Genomic DNA, 22,486 nt, shown 5'->3' with positions numbered 1-22,486 from the left:
AGTAACCGCCTTGTAATATACTTTCTATAACGTATAACAAAAAAAAAACAAGTTACTTAGACTCGTCAACAAAATCAACAAAAAACTGTAAACAAGTCACGAAAAAACGTCCAATATTTTGTTGTAAATATACTACTAGAACAGTAACAAAACAACATTATAAACATACTGATATATTGATAAGGGAAAATGGTTAGTTGGTATTACTCTAAGTGTAACTAATTAGAACAAATTAACTGTTGACAATCTAATTAATTAAAAGCAGGAAAATTCTAGTGGAGCTTGTTTTTTTGTTGCTATAAGAGGATACTGTATATGTTTTATTCTCGCTCTAATACAATTGGCTCTTTCGTGTACAAGTTTTTTTCTCGCTCGGACAAAGTGGCTTTTTCTTATAGCAATTTTGCCGGTAATATGAGTAAACGATACATGTAGTTTTGATGCACAGACATCTCATATAAAACACCATAGATATCTTATATAAAAACACTACATAAAGCTACTCTGTCTTTCCCAAGCAACGGCAGGTGAAGCAAAATAATGCGCCATCTTTGCCGAAAGTAGGTCACAATAGGTCACAGTTCGGTACCGGCAAGTTGTTCGACTAAGCAAAAAAAACCTGAATAGCGTGAAGCCACGAGGCGAAAGATAGGCTTGATAGATCAAATTGCCTATGTTCTACTTATCAAAGATGGCGAATAATCTTGCCTCAGCTATAGGGACGGAGTAGCTCTGTCTAGTGTTTTATATAAGATATCTGTGATAAAACACTGTGTTTGAAGCAAAATAATGCACCATCTTGAATGAAGTGACGTCACGTGTCAAGTGTTACCGTGAAAAGCACAGGTCAAAATCATATATTGACGCTGTGCCGACGAATCGAGATTCTATTCATCGCGCAATCAACGAAGACAAAAGTAACCATGACGACCATCCAAGATCTTGGATGAGGTTCAAAGTTGATATTTTTATTCCCGTCGTTGAAAAAACAACTAAACAAGCTAGATGCTGAATGGACCTACCTGATGTTGAAAGTTAGATAGTAATGCAAGGAGAAAAATGAAAAAAAATCAGTCAGAAAACATAGCGTTTAGCGAAAATGCATAACGCAAGAAATTCATCATTGATTGATGGTAGGGGGAGAGGGAAGGGTTGTAGGGAAAAACTAAATAGAAACTTCTGGCCGCAAAATTCAGTTTTATTGACAATTGAATCATGCTTGATGGTGAGCATTGTTATCAATAATGTTTTTGTGTGAAAAACATAGAAATATAAGGAAAACATCCAATGAAAATCTGCAAAAACGGCGATTTCCGGAATTTTCAACCGGAAAATTTTTTTTCTCAAAAATCAAACTCGGCCATGTTTTGAGCATTGCGAATACGCATCTTTCTGCAAAAAATCAGAAAAAACTAAAAATAAAAACTCGAGAAAATGTCAAAAAACCGGTTTTTCCGGCATATTTCCGGCATTTCCGTCACATTTTAGGTATTGTCATATTGCGTCAGTGTGCAAAATTTCATAAAAAAATATAAAGTACAGCTCGAGAAATTCAAGAAATACTGTCTTTCCGGCGAAAATAGGTTGTTCCGGCGACTTTTAAAATAGTTCCGGCTTCAAAAATCAATTTTATTGAAAATTGAAACATGCTTGATGGTGGGCATTGCTATTAATAATGTTTTTGAATGAAAAAACAACCAATTATAAGGAAAAAGTCTAATGAAAATCTAGAAAAACGGCGAATTCCGGCATATTTCAGGCATTTTCCGCCGGAAAATTTTTTTTCTCAAAAATCGGACTCGGCCATGTTTTGTTCATTGTTAATACGCATCTTTGAGCAAAAAATTAGAAAAAACAAATGATAAAATCTCGAGAGAATGCCAAAAAACCAGTTTTCCGGCATATTTCCGGCATTTTCGGCCGGAAATGAATTTTTTTCGAAAATCGGGCTTCGTCACAATTTAGGTATTGACATTTTGCTTCAGTGTGCAAAATTTCATGAAAAAATATAAAGTACAGCTCAAGAAATTCAAGAAATACTGTCTTTCCGGCGAAAATCGGCTGTTCCGGCGATTTTTAGAAAGTTCCGGCTTCAAAAATCAGTTTTATTGACAATTGAAACATGCTTGATGGTGGGCATTGCTATTAATAATGTTTTTGAATGAAAAAAACAACCAATTATATGGAAAAAGTCCAATGAAAATCCAGAAAAACGGCGATTTCCGGCATATTCCCGGCCGGAAAAATTTTTTTCTCAAAAATCGGACTCGGCCAAGTTTTGAACATTGCTAATTCGCATCTTTGTGCAAAAAATCAGAAAAAACTAATGATGAAATCTTGAGAAAATGCCAAAAAACCGGTTTTTCCGGCATATTTCCGGCATTTTCGGCCGGAAATGATTTTTTTTCGAAAATCGGGCTCCATCACATTTTGGCCATTGCCATTTTGCATCTTTGTGCAAAAAATCAGAAAAAACTAATGAGCCAATCTCGAGAAAAGCTGGTAACAGACGAACGAACGGACGGACGAACAGACAGAGGTTAATTCATAGGACCTCCACCGGGGCACCCGGAGGTAGGTCCAAAAATATCATCAATGCTTTTTAAAAAGAGTCAGTGATAGAGAATCATAACATAAAGTCTCTATTATTTCGATTCAATTAAAAGTGACATTTCCATAATTAATAGTTTAGTAATTACTGTTATACATTTGGGGATCATGTAAAAGATTTCTTTCGAAAGAAACTCACTTCGATTACACTTGGAGGTTTCTGGGGAATTCGTAAATAGTAACCTGCATACTGATACAGTCTGCTAGACTTTAATAGGGTAATATTTGCTCTTCATCTTTGAATCTTTCTACATTGATTAGATTGACACATGCGCGATAAAATTTCTATTATTGGTCTTCAGAGGTTAATATATTCTTTGAAAACTTAACCTCTGATACTCAGGGTAGTCAAGTGTCCCTAGATACTGAGTTTTAAAGATTTTACACACTGTAGAGATATCGCATTTTCATAGTTTGGTGTCACTTGTGCCAAATTTAGTAAAATGGTTGTCATAAAAATGAATATTAATACTCTTTCAATGTCAATACACCTTTTTGACCGTGGCTGCCGATTGCCACGCGGGCATTTTTTTTCCGTTTTACCACTCTAAAACCGTCCCAGTCTTTTTTCGCACCTATAGACGATAGAAAGGATTGGATCGAGTATATCGAGATAATTAAATAATAAAGTGGCACGCGCCTGACCAGAAATTGCTCAAAAAACAATTCATGAATAGATAAGACCTTTTTAAACTTCAATTAAAAGGCTTATGCTAATTTCGTGGACTACCCAAATCTGAAAACTGTGGAAAACCTTTTGATCCCAGAATGACCTTTTTTCTTAAAGCTCTGACCGGTTCGAACATTTCCAATCATCTCTAAGATCATGTTCAAACGTTACTGTTCCGTTTTGCTCCGGTATGATTTTCGTTACGGATCGAGTGTGTTCATATTGGTTTCGGAACGTTTAGGAGCAAGAAAACGAAGCAGTTCCGTTCCGATGGAAAAAGTGGAGCGAATAATTTCGATTTGTTTTGCCTGTTGTAACGTCTTCTTTTCTGACGTTTCGAATTTTGACGTTCACACTTGTTTCGGAGCCGTTTTGTTTCGGAACGGAACGGAACCGTAACGTCTGAACATGGTCTAATATATCCACAACGAACTGAGGATAAGAGGATACTATGGAGCAACCCCCAGAGCGAAAAGGGAATTTACAAGATTCCATCTCTTTTAGTTACCTGAATTTCAATCCAAGCTGGTACATCAAGTAAATTGGTGTGTCGGATATATGGAGTACACATTCTTTGTGCATTAAAATTAACATTAACATTAACTATGTTGTTGCCATCTTCGTCAAAACATTTTCTCCAGATATTTTAATAGTGTTACCAAAATCGCTTTAATCACCACGTTAATTTTAGATTTTTCGAAAGGATGATTTTGTTTAAATATTTGACACGTACAAGAAAAGTCTGATAGCTAAATTGATCGCACATAATTTTGACATAACAATTTTACAAGAGTTTTTAATGTTAAAATTTCAAACAGAAAGAAATGATTTCTTTAAAGTAAACGATTTTTAACGATATTAAGTGATGACGTTTCTAGATTATCCAATTTGGGAATCCTATCTTAAATAAAAAGTTAGTCCAGGAACAAGAAATTATAATTCCGATTCGGAACATATCAAAAACCTGTATTATTACATCTAACAAATGATAAAGCCCTTAAAAAACAGGTCAGCCTTTAGTACAAAGGTGATGATTTTTTAGCCGATACTTTCTGTTGTCCTTATTAGTGGCAGCCTCATTAATACCAACAATACCAAACACCTCGATCTACCTCATTATCCTTGCAATAAAAGCATGACGACGGAAAAATGTAGTAAAAGCCGTCCGGTTACTTTTTTGCCAGCAGAAGCAAAGGAGGATAGAAGAACTCGCGGACCTTTAAGAAATCGCGGAGAGTAACCATTGACGAAAAGATTCAAATAATTTCCTTATCCGACATTTAAAACTCATGCATATCGAGGTTATCGTTCTACATCTGCAATTTCAGCTTCACTGAGCTCATTTGACATCAATCGATACTTCGATTATCAGCCGGATTGAGAAAGAATGATATACGAGTGAAGGTAGAGAGTCTATAGCAATATTTCCCTAACACCCTGCCTGGAATGCTTGGGATTCGAACACAGTCCATTACGGTGCAAGTCTGTGATCGAAACGGCCGATTGGTAGTGTGAAGGTTTCGATCACAAAAGAGAAAATGAAAATGAAAGCAAATCTTACCAATGCAAAGACGGTCTGTAGTACGGAGCTACTAAAATTGTCGTCCACACTTTTCTTGCCACCTGCCGCCGACAGAGCACCGGGCTTCTTTGATGAAGGCGCCGCTGTACTCTCATCAAAAGACACGTGACTGTTGACTTTTTTGTTTGTCGAACGTTGACTGTTAATACTGGTTCGGCTGCCGTGAGAAAGGTTCTTATGATTCCGCTCGCTCGTCATTGATGAGATGGCGGGTTCGGTTTGGCTTCCGTGCATCATCTTGGTTGAGTTGATGTGTGATGAATATTTTTTGGTAGCAATGAAATTTATTGACTTTTTGAGCTGTAAAATAACAAGTGGAAGCCAAGGTTACTATCAAAACTCATCCCATAAATCAATTCCAAGAGATGCAAGACCTTTTAATTTCTTGGAATTAATTTGCTGATCGTGGGTGAAAATGACGTCACACAGAATCGGTCTTCCAGCTTTAAAAAATCATTTTTGAACATTGGATTTTATAATTCTTCCTTCAACCCTTTTAAAACAAAATGACGCTATCATCAAAAGAACTGTTAAAAACTATATCCAAAAATACTTGTTCCCCTTTTAAGTTGCACAGGGAGCACTATAATCTATTTAGAATAATTATCCCGTGAAAAATGAAAAATTGAATAAATATTTTGGGGTAAAATCCCTCCCTAAAATAAAGATAACTCATTTTATTTGTTCCACGGTGCGGAGAAGTTCCACCTCTTTCGAACCTATTTTTCTAACACACTGTTTGATAAACTTTTTCCTTCCTTCCTTCTTCGCTCCCTTTTACTTTTTATTTAATATCTCTTCTGTTAATATCTCTCTGGACGGGAGTCCAATAAATCATGTCAGATTGGCAGATAGTAAATAAAGTTAAAATCAAAAGGAAGAAAATGAAAGTTAAAAACATAAATCACTCCCAAAGTAAATCTGCGACGTCTCCTTCCACAGTCGAAATTATTGAAAAAGTTAATAATATTAGATTATATCTACTTTAAGTTTTATGAGTTTTAGTTACCAAAAAGTTTATTTTTCGCGAAAAAAACTTTAGCTTTTTTCAGGTTTAATTTCTTACCTGGTAGAAACTTTTGCGAAAAAGGATCAAAATCGCGAAAAACGCGAAAGTTTCTGCCCTTAAAGAAGTTCCTTTTTAAGATCACATTAACGGAAGGGCACGTTAGGCCACACTCAATTTTGACTGGATAACACCAGTGTAATAGGAAACCTAGGAGCACCGCGACCCATGAACCATCTGGCACCATTTGAAAGCCCCTATAGAGACGGTTTATCTTCAATCATTGTTGAAAATTTCTTGAAATGACCCTACATAGCTTTGTGACCACAAGTAAGTTAACTTTTCACTAAAATATCAGAAAACGACGTGGCAAAAATGTATGTAAATGACCTTTCTAGGAAACTCATTTCAACGATATCGATCTCTAAAATGGTCACATTCACCTTCTTGAAACAAAGTTTTGACAAGAAAAACCATGCAACGACTGGTCTTAAAGCCTAAGTCAAACGTCTATTCAATTATTTTGGACCTCAAATCTATTCTAGAGAGTAAACCATCGAAATGATTGAAGTAATAATACGAGGACCTCATTATAAATTGAAGTAAATGGGATCTGCCTATAATTACCTATTAGCCAGGCTTTGATAACACTAGGACAGTGAGTTAAATACAGAAAATTTGCCAGATTTGTCCAATGAAAATGCTTCATTTTTCGACCAATAAAATGATCTTACAAGAACGTTAAAAGGTTTTCATTCATTTCTCACGAAAGTGCAGAGGGGCCTTAAGGACTTTGTTGAGCTCTGTGCAGGCTTACATGGCTTTAAAAACAAACATCCCAACCAACAACAGAACAATCTACAACAAACACCCGTTGAAATTAACAAATCATGCACACCTCAAAAAAACAGCAACACGAAAAAATGTGATAATCATTTATACAATTTTCGTCTTGACACGAACAATAAAAGAAATCACACCATTTTTTATAAGAAGAAACACTAAATTTTCATCCAGCTGTCCTTAACATTTTTTCAATTTTCATAAGACATTCTAAAAACCCTTTTTAGTTCCTTTACTTTGTGAGGTTAAAAGGGTCTTAAAACCAGTACATTTTAGTAATTTTTGAAATCTGAGGATTAGATTGTTCTTGTCTAAAACCTTCATTTATGCTTGTGTTCTTATAAAAAGCGTTCAATAATTATCAATATGTACAATTTGCATGTTAATCATATGTTTATTAAGATGCCATTATAGTTTTTCACTTAATACTTCTGATTTCACATGATGAAAAATCACATTTCTGTGGGAAAGAATAATTAGAGGGTCTACATATTGGAACTGTCCTTTATATACCCTGGACAAAGTCTCTCAATCCAAGTCATGGCATGAACCCCCCCCCCCCAGCCCGCAGGGGGGGGGGGCTACAACCAAAATCTTCCTGAAAAAGGCTGGGGGCTGGATTTTTTTTTTAATTTCAGGGGGTACCTATGATCTCTGGGGGTATCTAACTTTTATACAGTAACGTCCGGGGGCTTGGGAACTATATTTTATCTTGCTTTTATCTAACTATCATATTATTCTTTTTAATTGTAAAATTATACAATTTTTTCATTTCTTGACATATACTCAAGTCACAGGGGGTACCATTCACAGGGGGTACCTATTAACGTCTGTTGTTTGGGGGTACCTAAATTTCAGGGGGTACCTATTTTCTTAGGGGGTACCTAAACCCCTGGTCCATGCCATGTCCAAGCCAAGCAAAAACTTTGATCCGATTTTTTTAAGTGGTACCCTAATGATGGTAACTACGTTTACACTGCTACTCAATAGCAGTGTAAACGCATCGAGAGCGCTAAAATCTACTTTTCTTTGAATATTTTTGATGATGATGTAGCGCTGTTAAACTCTAAATTTTAACACTGACTTTCTTTGCTGGCACCACTTTAAAAAAGCCCCGATCAAAGATGGCGGATATAGCTTTTTCGAATGATATATAAAGGTCCTTTGGTCCAAATAGCGCTAATCTACTTAGGAGCTTTACGCTCGAAACGAAGGAAGATATGACGGATATAGTAAAAACTCTCAAACAAAAAAGAAGTCACTAGATGCATTGACAAAAAATCGGGGAGGGGTTACTATTCCAGAAGAAAAAGTGTTTGATTTCCCGATACACAATCATACCAGTTTTCCTAAATCTTTGTGGTTCTTCGATGAGGCTCCACTTGTGGCTTTAATAGGATTGAAATTGATACTTAGTACTTCGTTTGATATTAGCCAACTATCATCGTATCGGCTTAAAGATCTGGTGCAAAGGTGTATGGTCTCTCCATTCCACCATTTACAAAAGCAGAGATGACTTTATGTGGGAGGAGAGTTAACCGTTTCAATTTTAATCGCTGAAAGATCTTAAATGCATGAGCGAGTGACGACAAAATGATCCTCTCTGACTGATAAGAAACATGAAAGTTGTAAAAGTTAAGAGACAGCGAAAACAAATGATTAAGGAAAATCATCGATAAAGACCTGATGACGAAAAGCAACTTGAGAAGGATTCTTTGTTTCATTTTGCAGTACTCGACCATTGAAAAAGACCGTTATTCGAGGACTGACTCTGCAACACCTTTCCAACGATACAAGTTTTTTTACAACAAAATTAAACTATACTTTATGTCCTTTCAGCAAATTCTCAGAGCATTTTTAATCAGGCGAAGGCACCGAAGCGAGCGAAAAAGGTGAAAAAAACATATTTCCTCTCTCCAGCTGCCCGATATTACATAATCCTTTCGTCATACCTTCAGTCGCGATAATAATATCTGACCCAGCGTATACAAATCAAATGTTCCTAAAGCTGTCAGGTCAAGTAAACTATCCAAAGCGAACCAAAAAGACATAAAAAATAAGAATTGAAAAATGAATAATCGTAACCCTGAAACGGTTACCAAAATAAGAACTGCATGAGAACAGCAAGGCTAAAATTGTCAAAAAAAGAAAGAATGTCGAAGGAAAGAACGAAAACCAGAGAATGAAACCCATACTCCAGACACAAGTGGTTTTTACAGATGACGTCAACAAAATAAAATTCCTAAAACCAATGCTTACGTGATAGTAAAATTATTGATTATAATAAAGATTGAACTATATCTTTCAGTAAGTTTTAAGTAGTGTGATAGTGATAATCTCTGAAATTAAACACCAACAAGAATAAATTCCAAAAGTTTTTTAAAAAGCTTGTTAGAAAAATCATCTAATACTATAACGATGCAGCGAAATCTTCATCATCAAGTTGGAGTACTAAAAAACATCTCCTTTATCACAAAAACTTTTCCCCCGTAGTTCAAGGAGTGACTAGTCTTTCTCTTTACTTTCCCAATGTTAACCTACAATAACTATTGCAATCTACAGTGTATGTATGTCATAAAGGATTTCTACAACAAACTCCAAAAACAATATCTTTAAAAAAGCAATTCCTGAACCATTGTTTAATGAATGAATCTATTGCCGAAAGAGAATTTCTTACGGAACACTCTGTATTTGAATGAGAAGAACTTCGTTAACCAACAACTCTTCAACAACGACAATTCTTCACCAGATAACTTAAGAGTAGAATCTACTTAAGAGCTGACAACAAAAAGTTATACCGCAGCTGGCAATTTTAGTTGGGGTATATAACGCAGATCAACAAATATCAACATATCCTTTCTATTGTATTATGATACCTAGCTTACTATTTATAAGAATTTCCAGTTTTTAAAATAAAATACTCTTTATAGAAATTTCAGTTTTTTCAATCAACAGTTTTCAAACTGATTCCATTGTCTTTAACAAAGTTTGGCAAAGTTTCAGCAATTGATATACAACACATCGAACCATCAAACTCAACAAAACTTCAAAAGAATTTTGTAGAAGACCAGAGGAAGGCATCATCTGGAAAGCGGTTTTAGAGGAGACATTCTGAACATAGAGATTCTTATAGAAAATAAACATCATCGGCCGTCTACTGTTTAAGGATTAACACGTTAGGGGGTTCCGCATTTACGAAATCTGCAAGATATGCCGACAAAATCTGCGCGTTGAGACTTGACAACACTTTAACAAGATTAAAGTCTTTGAATTATAGAAATAAACATACATTACGGATAATTACCCTTTAATGAGCTTCATGTCACAAGTAATTAAAGAACTTAAGTAAGTAAGTTTGCGAGCGTAGTCGAAAGCAACCGAATGGCTCCATTTTCTCTAGCTATCTAACCGAAGGTAGAGGAGGGCATCACTTTTTTTTCGCTTGATTGCTCCACTAACCCTTGATCCGTCTCTTGATTGCTGAGCATCAAGTAGAGAGATACCAAGTACCATTTTAGGATCTTCCGTGTGACCCGGCTGGGGATCGAACCCACAACCTTGCGCATCGTTGCTAGGTCTTCTACCTACATGATACAGCCGAACTGTATTAATTACTAAGTATTCGTCGATGGACATTTGGCTTCGTTCCGCAAGGTCGTTGGCTCAGTCCCAAGCCTAGACTTCCCAATTAATTTTAAAATAATAACTGAAAGTAAAGAATTGTTCACTCCCCTCTCCTCGAGTTATATTTAAGATTCCAGTAAAGAGACTTTATTGTAATTAAAAAAGCTCATAACATAACCAACTTCAAAGAAAAAATAACCTCTTGAAAGTTCATGCAAAATGAAATACCAAAAAAATGAAGCCGTCGAGTCGGCATTCGGTTATAACAGGATTAAATGCATGGAAATAGGATTTGCTGTTTTCCAGTTAAATATAGTTAAATAAATTTTTGAGAAAGACAAAAGTTAAAACGCCAGAATACAAGATTGAATTTCAATTTTCACTATGTAATAAATGAGATTGACGCTAAGAAAGAATGATTCAAATTGGATTTCAATTTGGAATTTTTTCCAGTAAATAGATCGGTTCTTTATAGGTTGTAGAAAAAAGCCAATAATTAAAAAAATCAATTGACGAACCTTCTCTTTCAAATGTCAGCTTTAATATTTTTTTGTATTTGATTACGTTAAAGAACCACACGTCTGTCTGTCTGTCTGTCTGTCTGTCTGTCTGTCTGTCTGTCTGTCTGTCTGTCTGTCTGTCTGTCTGTCTGTCTGTCTGTCTGTCTGTCTGTCTGTCTGTCTGTCTGTCTGTCTGTCTGTCTGTCTGTCTGTCTGTCTGTCTGTCTGTCTATCTGTCTGTCTGTCTGTCTGTCTGTCTGTCTGTCAATATCTTAAACTTATCGAGAATAAAAGTCCTCTAAAAATGTGAGTTAAAAAGCACGAAGCATTATCTTTAGGTACATTACTCTATAATTTTGAGCTTAAATTTTTAAAGTAGTCCAAGACATTAAACCAAACGAACAAATTCTAGACATCCGTATTTGAGAATCCATAAAAACTGATGATTTGCAGCGAATGTAAAATATTTACAAATTGCAAATAGATTTTAAACCTTAGTAAAACACTATCTTGTAGTCTATACAATAGACAGCTCTAGGTTTTTAGGTCGTACTGTAAAAGAGTAGGAACTTTACGCTCGAACGAAAATAAGATATGGTGTAACCTAAACACTTTATTATTCTAGAATGAATCAGATCAACTGTTACAGCTCAGAGATATAGACAAGTTAAGTTTAATACCAAAGCCATCATTACTAGGAGTCGCACCAATTCTGTCTCTAGTACATGCTATTCATGATACCATTGCCTTGATATCTTTGTACCATTGCAAAGTCTTCCACGGACCCAACAGCTGATTGGTCGAAAGTGACGTATTGACTGATTATTACAACCAATCAGCTATTGGGTCCGTGATGTAATGGTGCATATCATGAATTGTTGATTATGACACTTAGCTACTAATGCTCCGAAAGAAAATGATATCCCAATTTTTTTTTGCTCAGATTTTACACTAGATATTAAATCATCTTTTATGTTCTTCAAAATCAAATGCTTTTAAAGTCGGTTAATTGTAAGGAAAGCTAAAAAAAAGTTCCTGCTCTTTTTGAACAACAATAATTTTACCTCCTTACAATAAAGCATCGACATGGTTGGGACTTGTTGAATCCTAGCCTTTGTTTCATGGAAATAATATCTTGGTTAGGTATCTTAAAATGTTCTTAACTTGTTCTCAACATTTTGGCCATCGAAGCCTTATATTCTTATATAGTTTGTTCTGATAAAAAAACGTGTAAATAAATGTGCAAAGTTTAGATAGCTTAGATAACAAGATCAAATTAGGTTTAGCAATAGGTTGAGACTTGCTTTCCGAGTGTGCAGTGCAGGCATTTTCCTCGGACAGCTGGTATAATACACGCTTTTTTTAAAATAAGAATACACTTTATAAGAATGTCCATGATGAAAATAGCCAAAAAATTAAGAATATGCGAAGATTATCACCATCATGGAATTTTGCTACTCAAGCTAAGAATCCATTTTTAAGGGCTACTTAGACTACACAATATATTGACGAACAATATTCGACAATATGGTTTGCGGACCGTAATGTACGAAGTAAACAACTGGTACTCTATTATAAAAAGGAATTTTTTTTCGGTAAACAATCCCCCTATATTGTTAGAATATTGCAAATCAAGCTGACAATATATTGCGGACACCTTTTCAATATATTGCCAGCACTCAGCAATATATCGACAATATATTGCCCGACAATATATTGTGTAGTGTATGTAGCCCTTTAGAGCATTTTCAATTATAAATGATCAATTACCCCCAAGTAAGGCTCATTCCTTTTACAAAAATACCATTTTATGCTTGAGACGTATGTACTAAATGTTAAATCTAGTATGAATTAGGATCCTAACCTAAGAATTTACTGTAAGAATATTTTAGGATGATTTTCCCAAAAAAGTTAAGAATATTCATGATGAATCCATTATTTATAAAAAAAAACGTGTATATTATAGGTTATGTCCCTTGAAGATCTACTTGGAGAGAGTAAATTGTACGGTAGCCCGGGGTACACTTAAAGCTTTTTGATAGACTGGATGGCACAATTAAGTGGCCCGGTAGTATATGGTAATATACTTTTGCCGCCAGATTTTAGTTGTTTTTGGAAGATAAAAACAGTATGAAAGCAATGTTTTTATTTGAGAATAAGGGATTGCAAATCTGTTATTGATGTTTGTTTCTCATTTTTTATTATATCTTTCAACTCCAAGTAGTTTTTTTGTTATTGGGATTTTAAACATTCTTTTTCAAAATGGCAACCTCGTCAGATGCTCCTAGTCTACTTCACTGAACTCAGCGTCATCAAAAATCATCAAAAAGCAAAGTTCAGCCAGAAGTAGACTCTAGTCTAATTGTACGGTGACTTAGTAACTGGGAGTTCACTACCATGAAGAAGATATGGCTATTAAGCTGTGGAAAGTCTCCGCTAGGTAATCTTAAAAAAATCATTGAAAATGTGACTAAGATAGACGAATCTCTAAATCATTAACTTTCTTAAAATATATTAGTTTAGAGAGAGGAAATCACAGTTGTTGTCATGTAATCGAGACTTTAAAAAAGAAATCCCTACCCTGCGCCCCTGAAAATAAAAAAGCACGGAAGCATCATGTTGTTAAGGGCTACATACATTACACAATATATTGTCAGGCAATATATTGATGATATATTGCTGAATGTCGACAATATATTGAAAAGGTGTCCGCAATATATTGTCAGCTCGATTTGCAATATTCCAACAATAAAGGGGGATTGTTTACAGAAAGAAAATTCCTTTTTATAATAGAGTACCAGTTGTTTACTTCGTACATTACGGTCCGCAAACCATATTGTCGAATATTGTTCTCCAATATATTGTGTAGTCTAAGTAGCCCTTTACGGAGAGACAAAAACAAAATGCTGACTCACGACCTAATTTTTTAAAGTGGGGACCAAAATCGGTCTCGAAAGTATGTAGACTCTTTACTTATTTTATCTTATTCTCGACACCCATTTATGGATATGTTTTTTTTTTGACTGTACCAAAATGCCGATTTTCAACCAACCCGGTTCAAATCGGGACTAACAGAGACAGCTGAACCCTTTCTTATCGTTATTCAAAAATAAGAAAATACATTAGTAGCTCTGTCCGATACTTTTTGTCCGATCTTAATAGCTTTTATGGAACTTAAGATATCGCTTGTTGAATCCGGAGTATTTCAGGATGAAAAAAAATCATAGTCTATTTCGGATTTATAAAGTCGGCTCTATATTTGGCCTTTGTCGTGTCCAATTTATATACGAAACTTATTTCAGGGTGTAGCTAAAGGATTGAATTTTCATCGACCTCTTTTTTTTGGAAAAAAACAGAGGAAAATGGGATCAAATTGATCATCTTTGAAATCTAGGTCTATCTATCGGGGAAGTGATTTGAGATTTTTGTTTAGTTGATAAGAAAGGAACGAACTAAAGAAAACGGGAATTGTTAATATGAGTGAAAAATGATTAAAAAAGTCCTTTGTTTGTTTGGATCATAACTCACTCCGGCCTTTAAAAAAATTACTCCTCAGGCTATTTTATGATTTTAGGCTACCTCAGGAATGCATAGAAACCTCCTCAGGACCGAATAATGAGTCATGGAGTGAGATATGATCCAAAACACTCCATGATTAATTAATCCTGAAATACTCCGAATTTTGAAATTTCAAATAGCTCATTTTAAAGCCCTTCCCAGATTTCGATACATATCAAAATTTTGGGAAAATTCATCATGCGAATGACGAAATAATTAAAATAAAGTGATTTTCACGATTTTCGAAAACCTGATTTTGGTACAGTAAAAAAAAAACATGTCCTTATGCTATGTTAAAAATTATACACCGTTGGAAAGGTTTTCTTGAGTCGAAGAGAATTATCTAAAAGATTAATGTTGTGAAAATATATTGTTGTCCCAATTGTTAAAAAAACGTTTTCATGCTTCATGTTAGGTCTAAGTAACAACATTGTTGATCCATCTCCAACTTTTTTGGATCCTTATTCCATTAACGAAAACTTGTCACCCTTCAAAACTAATTTTTCATCATCGTTTCTGCAGACTTTAAGTAATAAGACTCTCGAAGACTACTTTTTTCTAAATTAAAGAGACTTTTGAGGCTTGAAAAGTTCGAAAAATTTTATAGGAGCTCACATCTTGTAAGTGTGATACTTTTCAATTGAAAGTTGCTTTTAAAAAGTTCCATTTGACACACATATTTCTTCCAATTTTAAAATATCTTTTTTATTTTATACGGACAATCTCCTTCTGAAATAATCCTCACAGAAGGTTCGATTTTTTTATTTCGAGATGATAATTTTAAAAAGGAAAACCAACCTTTGTTAATTTCATAGCAAAATGAACTGGTTCGCTACAAAAGTAACAACTTCCATTAGATTTGGAGGGAGTTATTACTATATCCCTTGAAAGCTTTTCCAGAATATTGTCTTGATGAACAAAACATTCAAACTTCCTTGAAAGGACAACCCCCTTTTCCTAAATAAGCAATACATTAGAACATATTGAATTCTTTTCACAAAAGTAGATACCCTTTGGAGAAAATCCCATCCAGAATGGTCATGTAAAAACATTAAAAACTGTTAAAAACACAATAAGATTTGAAGACTAAGGTCTATTATATTTAAATGACGCTTTCTCAAGCTGGCAAACTTTAAACTTTGTTGTTAAAGTTTCACCTGAAAAAGATAAATGAAAAACTTCCTTCCAGCTAGACAAAGATAATAGCAACGCTTCGTTTAAATTCAGTTCTCATATAGAAACAAAATATCGTAGGTCAAATCAAGAGTCGGCCTTTTCGACAATTTAAGATTTTATGAGGGAAGAATAAATAGCTAAAAACTATATACTCTGTCAAAAGCAGGCTAAAAAAATTTGTCAAGACTAACATAAAATTGTCTTCCTTGTTTTATTACTGGTTAACGGCAAACCAAATCAAAAAAGAGCTTGTAAAAACTTCATCTCGTCCCTAAAGTACAGACGGTGGAAAAAAAAATCATTTCAATATCTCCTACGTTGATTTTTGAACAGATACAAATAATTAAAGTAATTCCGGGTCCAATCTGACGTAAAAAATGTTTAATGAAAACGCACTGGACACTCTTGATGCATTTTTGAAGTAGTGATTGCCACAATTAGAGTACAGTTGACGCTCTCTAATTCGACGCTCTCTAATTCGTTATTCAAGAGGAATTGGATTTTCATCGAATAAGAGAGCTTATCGAATAAGGGAGCGTCGTTTATGAGAGTTTCTTGTTGACGGGGACTTTAAATTTCATTGAATAAGGCAGCCTATCGAAAAGTAGAACGTCGAATTAGAGAGCATCAACTGTACTATATCCTTATTGGATGAAAATCTGATTCCCCTAGAAAATGGAATCAGAGAGAAGCGACTGTATAACCAGCCAGTCTACTAACAAACCAAAACTTTTATCCCCACTCAATTTTTAATGATATAAAACAGCTCTTCTCTCAAAATCTTGACCTCTATGTACTCCATGCTCCCTTATTTCATCAAACCCATATCTATCTTTTTCTGACAAGAAACATAGTTTGTTTATGTATTTAAAATCACGTTCTCCTCATTTAAATCACAGTTCCAATTTAAACATTAAACAATATTTTTCGATCGAGGATTTATTTTACACCATCACGATTTTCAGTTTGGATAAATAAACCACAAACAAGCAAACTTTCAATCCTTAAAATCCTATCATAATTCTAATCTTAGAATCAATGAAATCTTTTTTTCCATAATTCTTAAGTAGAGCTCCCTAAATCAATCTTTATAGGGAAGTACAGTCTGATGCGACATTCTACTATTCGATACGCTTCATTATTTGATAAAAACATTGAAAGCCACCGTCAACAAGAAATTTAAATATCAGACGGTTTATGTTCCAAAAAATTCAATCTGTTTGGAAACTGGATGGCACTACAATCATGGACAAAATATTTGAGACAAAGGGGATATATCCCGGCGAAATTTTAAACACCATAAATGATTTTTAAGCGCCTTAAACTACAGTTGGAAAGTAGAGTTTTAACTCTGAGTATTAACATGAGAATTAAGACTTGGAAACTTAGGATCTCAGGATTTAAAAGCTCAAATTTGCTCGAATAAAGCTTGGAATATAGCCTCTAGAGGCCACCGAACCCCTCTAAACTCGAAATAGTCAATGAAAGAAAGTGGAAATGCTAAAATAGCAATTCTCCCCGAACTTTAAATTCTGAAAAACGGCGGTTAATGTATTTCGACCATAATTGTAGCATTTGCGAAATTTCGAGTTCAGGCATAGAAAAATACAAAACTATTATAAACTTTGACATTACAATTTGAAAGGGGTTAAAAAGGGGCTCCCCTTGAAAATGCTTTTAGGCCTAGTATCGAATGATCACAATTGAGAACCTTTAACAAATTTGCTGACTGACTCAACAGCCAATGTCGAACGAGAAAAAAAATCATTACATCTCAGCACTCCAAACAATTTAAAGTCATATTGTTTTAGCTTCGAGACTACAAGCAACTATTAAAACCCATTCCAAAGTTAGAATCGTTTAAAAAAATGCTCTCTGACTCCCTCTTTTCAACAATTCCTATTTCTGAATAAAAGAGTTTTCCGACTCAGATATCCGCATTGCAGCGTGCGTATCCGAGCTCTACAGTTTGATAGGGTTACACTGTCACAATTAAAACGAAATAATTCACTACGTGAAATTGCGTTTGATTTTAAGTGAGGATCTCAAAAGTTTTCAATAACGCTGAGCATTTCCGCTATATGGCGATTCGTTTTCAGCAGCTTTTGAAGATTAAAGCGGCTTGAATTTCCTTGACACTATCTTTATAACTGATTTTATATCAGACTTAAGGTTCAATAGTAAAAAAGAGCAGTCCACTTAAAAAGGACCATTAAATTTTTGATGAGGCTTGACTCGTCGTTTTTATTATAGAATTATTCTGATGAAATTGTTCTTCTATAAATACTGTATCAGTACCGCTTTAAAATAGGGGTTTCAAGCCAAAATGTCCCCATCAATATTACTCAATAATTGCTAATTTTTCCTCTAACTGGTTGTATCAGTCTAAAAAATAGATAGAAATTTCCAAATTTTGATTGAAAGGCGAACACTCTAATAGCTTGCCGCTTTAAGACGATGATTGGCCAGAAAAGAAAAGAAAAATTTTCAAAAACGAATTTAAATCAAATAATTTTGATAATAGCCTAATTTTCAGTCACTTCTAATTTTTCAATTAATTTAGTTTTTATCAGATCAAGCATTTTGTGTACACGTTTTTTTATAAGAGCAAACTATATAAGAACATAAGGCTTCAATGGCCAAAATGTTAAGAACAAGTTAAGAACATTTTAAAACTTTGTGGACTCTAAAAAACAACTTTTTCTCTGGAAAATGGTAAAAAATACTCACAAAATGGTCAAAACAAGAAAATGTTAAGAACATTTTTAGGCTTAAAACTAAATAAGTTAAGAACATCTGAAGGCTTCAAAAATGTTGGATGTTCTTATAAAAAAATGTGTATTGATTTCAGATGAAGAGAGAAAAAAATCACCGTAAGCTTTAATTCCGTCTATTGCGCAATAAAGTGTGTCATTTTATAGAATTATAATATCTAGCTACATGAAGCCACTTTCCGTAAGCTCAGCTTTTAATCTGTTAGAAAATAGTTTTATTTCCATTCGTCAATTAAGATAAAATTTAGCGTGATGTAAAAAGATAGAAAGTAGATTTTCATTTCGATATGAGAAAGTGTCTTAAATTATCCTCTTTAAAGGTTTTATTTTTACTTAAGTGCTCCGTTTCATAGAAGACATATATTTCATATCAGGGCAGTGTCTGCCTATTGTTATATTGTGCTGATATAATCAAAAAATGTTTTTCTTTTCCTCTTTCTGATCAATCTTGCTCCACATCAGTGTCAATCCAATGTGGAAAAGCTTGTGAATCAAAAGTGATGAGTAAGCAAACGATAGCACTCATATTTAAAATCAAAACCTTTAAGATAAAATTTAGCGTGGCACGATGATGACTGGCTGCTCCTTGCAGAGGACACCCGGTTCCGTATTGAGCGGTCTAGGAGTCGTCTCATTAGAACCGTCTACGCGATGGTTTATACTGCGACCAGCTTGCGAGACACTGACACACAGTTTTTGGATCGAGTGCGTTAAGTCCAGCGTGAACCACTAGGGAACAAGGCCAGTGCACTCTCACCTCATCCACGATGGATTGCGGAATAGATTCCTAGCACAGTCACCGACAGGCTTCTTGAGTTTCTGTCTACCCAATTCCCCTCACATGGCATGGGTTGGCCCGGGCGAAGGTACATTCACTTGCCAAGCGAATCACAGCACCGAACAAGGAATCGAACCCCGACCTCCTGGAAGGCAGTCAAGATTGATAACCACTAAACTACTGCGCCTTAGCGTGAAATAATACAACAATACATAGTAGTAGATTTTTATTTCGATTTGAGTGTCTAAAGTATTCCTATTTAAGGTCTAAAGCCTATTGAATTTCACGTTTTTAAATCCAGAAAAAACATTTTCAAAATTACGGACATTTAAAATAAAATTTCGAAATTTCCTTCAACTCTTTTTGGTCTAGGTTTCCTGAAAAGAAACATATGATAGTCTACTCGATTTACAATTTTTTTTCCTGATTGGAAAAATCATACTATGTTAACATTTTTTCCATCAAAATTGTTTTCGAAAATTTCAGCTTCTTCATTTCATTGTTTACGCACTTTTTTATGAGAGCAAAATGTAAAAAAAAAAAAAAAAAAAGAATACAAATTGAGTGTCAAATTAATAAAAATAAGCGTATAGTTGATTCTCGGTAGTTCGAGTTCGAACGGGCAATCTTATTTGCTCGAATAACAGAGAGATTCGAATTATAGAGAGTATCGTATGAGGGTTTTTCTCCTTGACGGGAACTGAGAATAAGTTCGAATCATAGAAGTTCTTATTAGTGAGAGTCGGCTGTAAATAAACCTAAAAGTTTAGCATTCAAGGTAAGAACAGGATTTAAGAACAATTTGCGACATAAAGTGCTAAAACACAAGAGCCGAGCCTCAACAAAAATTTACTGGTTCTCATTAAAAAAGAGTGTAATTCCCTTTTGAAATCAAATTTGGAGAAACTTCCAAAGTGCTAACTTTCGATTCTTCGCATTGACCATGAAGGCTGATACAAAATAGACTGAGTAATTTTTAAATGACATCAAATTAAATCCGAATCCTTAAGCTATGGTTTTGAACAAAAAAAACACAAGTTTCTGATAACAAAATTAAATCACAGATTACCACAGATATTAAAAAAAAATTTGAAAAATGTACGTTTTGAAAATGAAAACAAAATACTGAAAACATTAAAAAGTGAAAAAAAAACCAACTGAAGATGAAAATCGATGATAAACATCAGAAGAGCCCGTAAAAAATCGATATTGTGGTTTTCTCTAGAAACACAAACAAAACTGTTCAAAAAAACCGCAAAAAGATTTTCTTGATATTATACTTAGACGGTGTGTACTGAGAAGGAACGGATTGGTCTATATATATTACATGAAAATTTAATATCATTAGTCTTTGTTGAATTTCTAAACTTAAAATTAATATCAAATTCTGAAACCCTAAATCAGAAGATGTTTAGAGGGGCCTTAGTCTTTAGGGACCTTTGAGAAGTTTATATTGGAATCGGTCCTACACACAAGGAGTCACTGCTTAGCCAAGTAATGTTACTCTAAAATGCGAGCTGCCGTGCCAGCCGGTATCTAACGGACAATGTAGCGAACTAACTTACTAACAAACGAACGAACAGGCTAATTCATAGGACCTCAAAGTAGGTTCAAAAATAAATCGTAAAAACGGTGAAAAAATCCTATTCATAACGCAAAACGACACCACCATTAACCAAACAAAAATTATAAAGTGAAGAAAATTTATAAAAAATATTTGAAATTGAGGGACTCTTCCATTAGATTCACTTAACACTTAGGTTTGAGCCTTAAAAACTTTTGTTTCAAAATCAAATCAGCTTGAACTTCAATGAGGTGTGAGATCTATCGTTCTTCATGCATTTGAATACAATAATTTGTACAAATGAACTCCCCCTCCTCCGCCTTCAAGAAAGTTTCACTGGTTTTTCGATTAAAAAGCCCTCCTTAAAAAAGGGACTAAAATTCCACTTTGATTTCCGATGTTTGAACTAAGTAATCGATGTTCGAGTCCAATTAACGATTGAGGCCGGGGAATTCGAGAAACGAAAAAAACAAGACCTGATTAAACATGAAAATAGCACACAATTAATTGGAGAATGTTTGAGCATGCGCGTTACAGTGACTGAACTTTATCATATAGTATACTCAATCACGGCTTAGAGTTTCTTTGGAAATAGTACCCTAATGGTAGCACTACTTAATAGCGGTGTAAATGCATCAAAAGAGCTAGATTTAATTTTGATGATGCAGCGCCGTTCGAAGTTAATTTTAAACAATACAATGGCTTCTTTGCGGGTAGCAAAGCAACTTAGATCAAAGACGACGGATTGTCACTTTGTGCAGGGTTTATAAAGGTCAGTGCTATATTCTTTTTAGTTATTCTCAAAAATCCTCCTTAAAAAAATCGGGTTCGTGTTTCCCCTAGCTCGAACTTCTTTTGTTCCCGAGATTTCTTGAATTTGAAGACCCAAAACAATTATAAACCCTGTGTAGTGTAAATCACCCCTTACGTAATCCACAGTCAAGTGTATGTCTTCATTATAGATTCTAATTGTATGGACAATATCTAAGCAATCACTCTCTCACACATATTAACCCCCTTTTTATAGTTCCCTCCTTTAAAAATGGAGATATTTTCTGCGAAAAATAATTGCTGAAAACATGAAAATATAAATTATTTTGACTGAATGGAAAATTCTTGGAAGGTAGATGTTTGTTAAATAATTGAATTATAAACACTTACGTAACCAAATGTCGGAAAAAGTCAGATGAAGGTTGTCACAAAACGTCCAATACGGCAATCAGTACTGTTCTTCTTCAATCTGAATAAAAGAAGAATAATACACTAATCTAGTTATACTCTTAGGTTCCAAATTAACGGGGGGTTCGGGGGGCTAATTGCCAGGGGGGTTGGAAATTGCACTTCTGAAAACCCAAAAATAAGGTAAATTTAGGCTTAAATCAGGCTATTTAGAGCAAAATAAGGGAGGGGCCTTCTCTTTAACAGCTGAAAATATTCATAAGAATTAATAAACGGGGGGTCCTAATAAGGTCCGGGGGGGGGTTAGAAAATTTTCGAAAAATTAACAAGCGGGAGGGGAGTTTATTTGGAACCTAACAGTAGATAGAAATCACATACATCATAATTTCTTTACGCATCAGATAGACTAAAGACAGAAAGGCTGCATACATATTTCCTGTGAAAGTGAGTCCAGTTTTACAGTTGACTAGTCCGCCATGTTGTTTTATGTTTTTCGTTAGATTTCAAAAGTTTTAATTTCAAACATTCGAATCCCACTTGTCAAAACCGGAATAATGTTCTTCCCGTTCAAAGCAAGTTGTTGGAGATCAGTGGTATGAAGGGACTACGTCGGGGTCAATGA

At 34.6% G+C, this 22,486-nt stretch overlaps 1 protein-coding gene across 1 annotated transcript in view; it reads right to left on the bottom strand.

The window, feature by feature from the left end:
- LOC136803344 (voltage-dependent L-type calcium channel subunit beta-2-like) overlaps positions 1–21,925 on the bottom strand; it is an 83,872-nt gene extending 61,947 nt beyond the window's left edge. Inside the window, exons 1-2 of the mRNA XM_067060062.1 lie at positions 21,847–21,925; positions 4,842–5,162 (exon numbers count right to left, since the gene is read on the bottom strand). Of these exons, the coding sequence (XP_066916163.1) occupies positions 4,842–5,099 (258 nt within the window). The 5' untranslated portion in view covers positions 5,100–5,162; positions 21,847–21,925. The remainder of the gene's footprint in view (positions 1–4,841; positions 5,163–21,846) is intronic.
- Positions 21,926–22,486: the final 561 nt, after the last annotated feature.

Source organism: Clytia hemisphaerica, unplaced genomic scaffold (assembly GCF_902728285.1).
Source record: "Clytia hemisphaerica strain Z4C2 unplaced genomic scaffold, Clytia hemisphaerica genome assembly, whole genome shotgun sequence".
Lineage (NCBI taxonomy): Eukaryota > Metazoa > Cnidaria > Hydrozoa > Leptothecata > Clytiidae > Clytia > Clytia hemisphaerica.
This window is presented reverse-complemented; position numbering and strand designations above follow the sequence as displayed.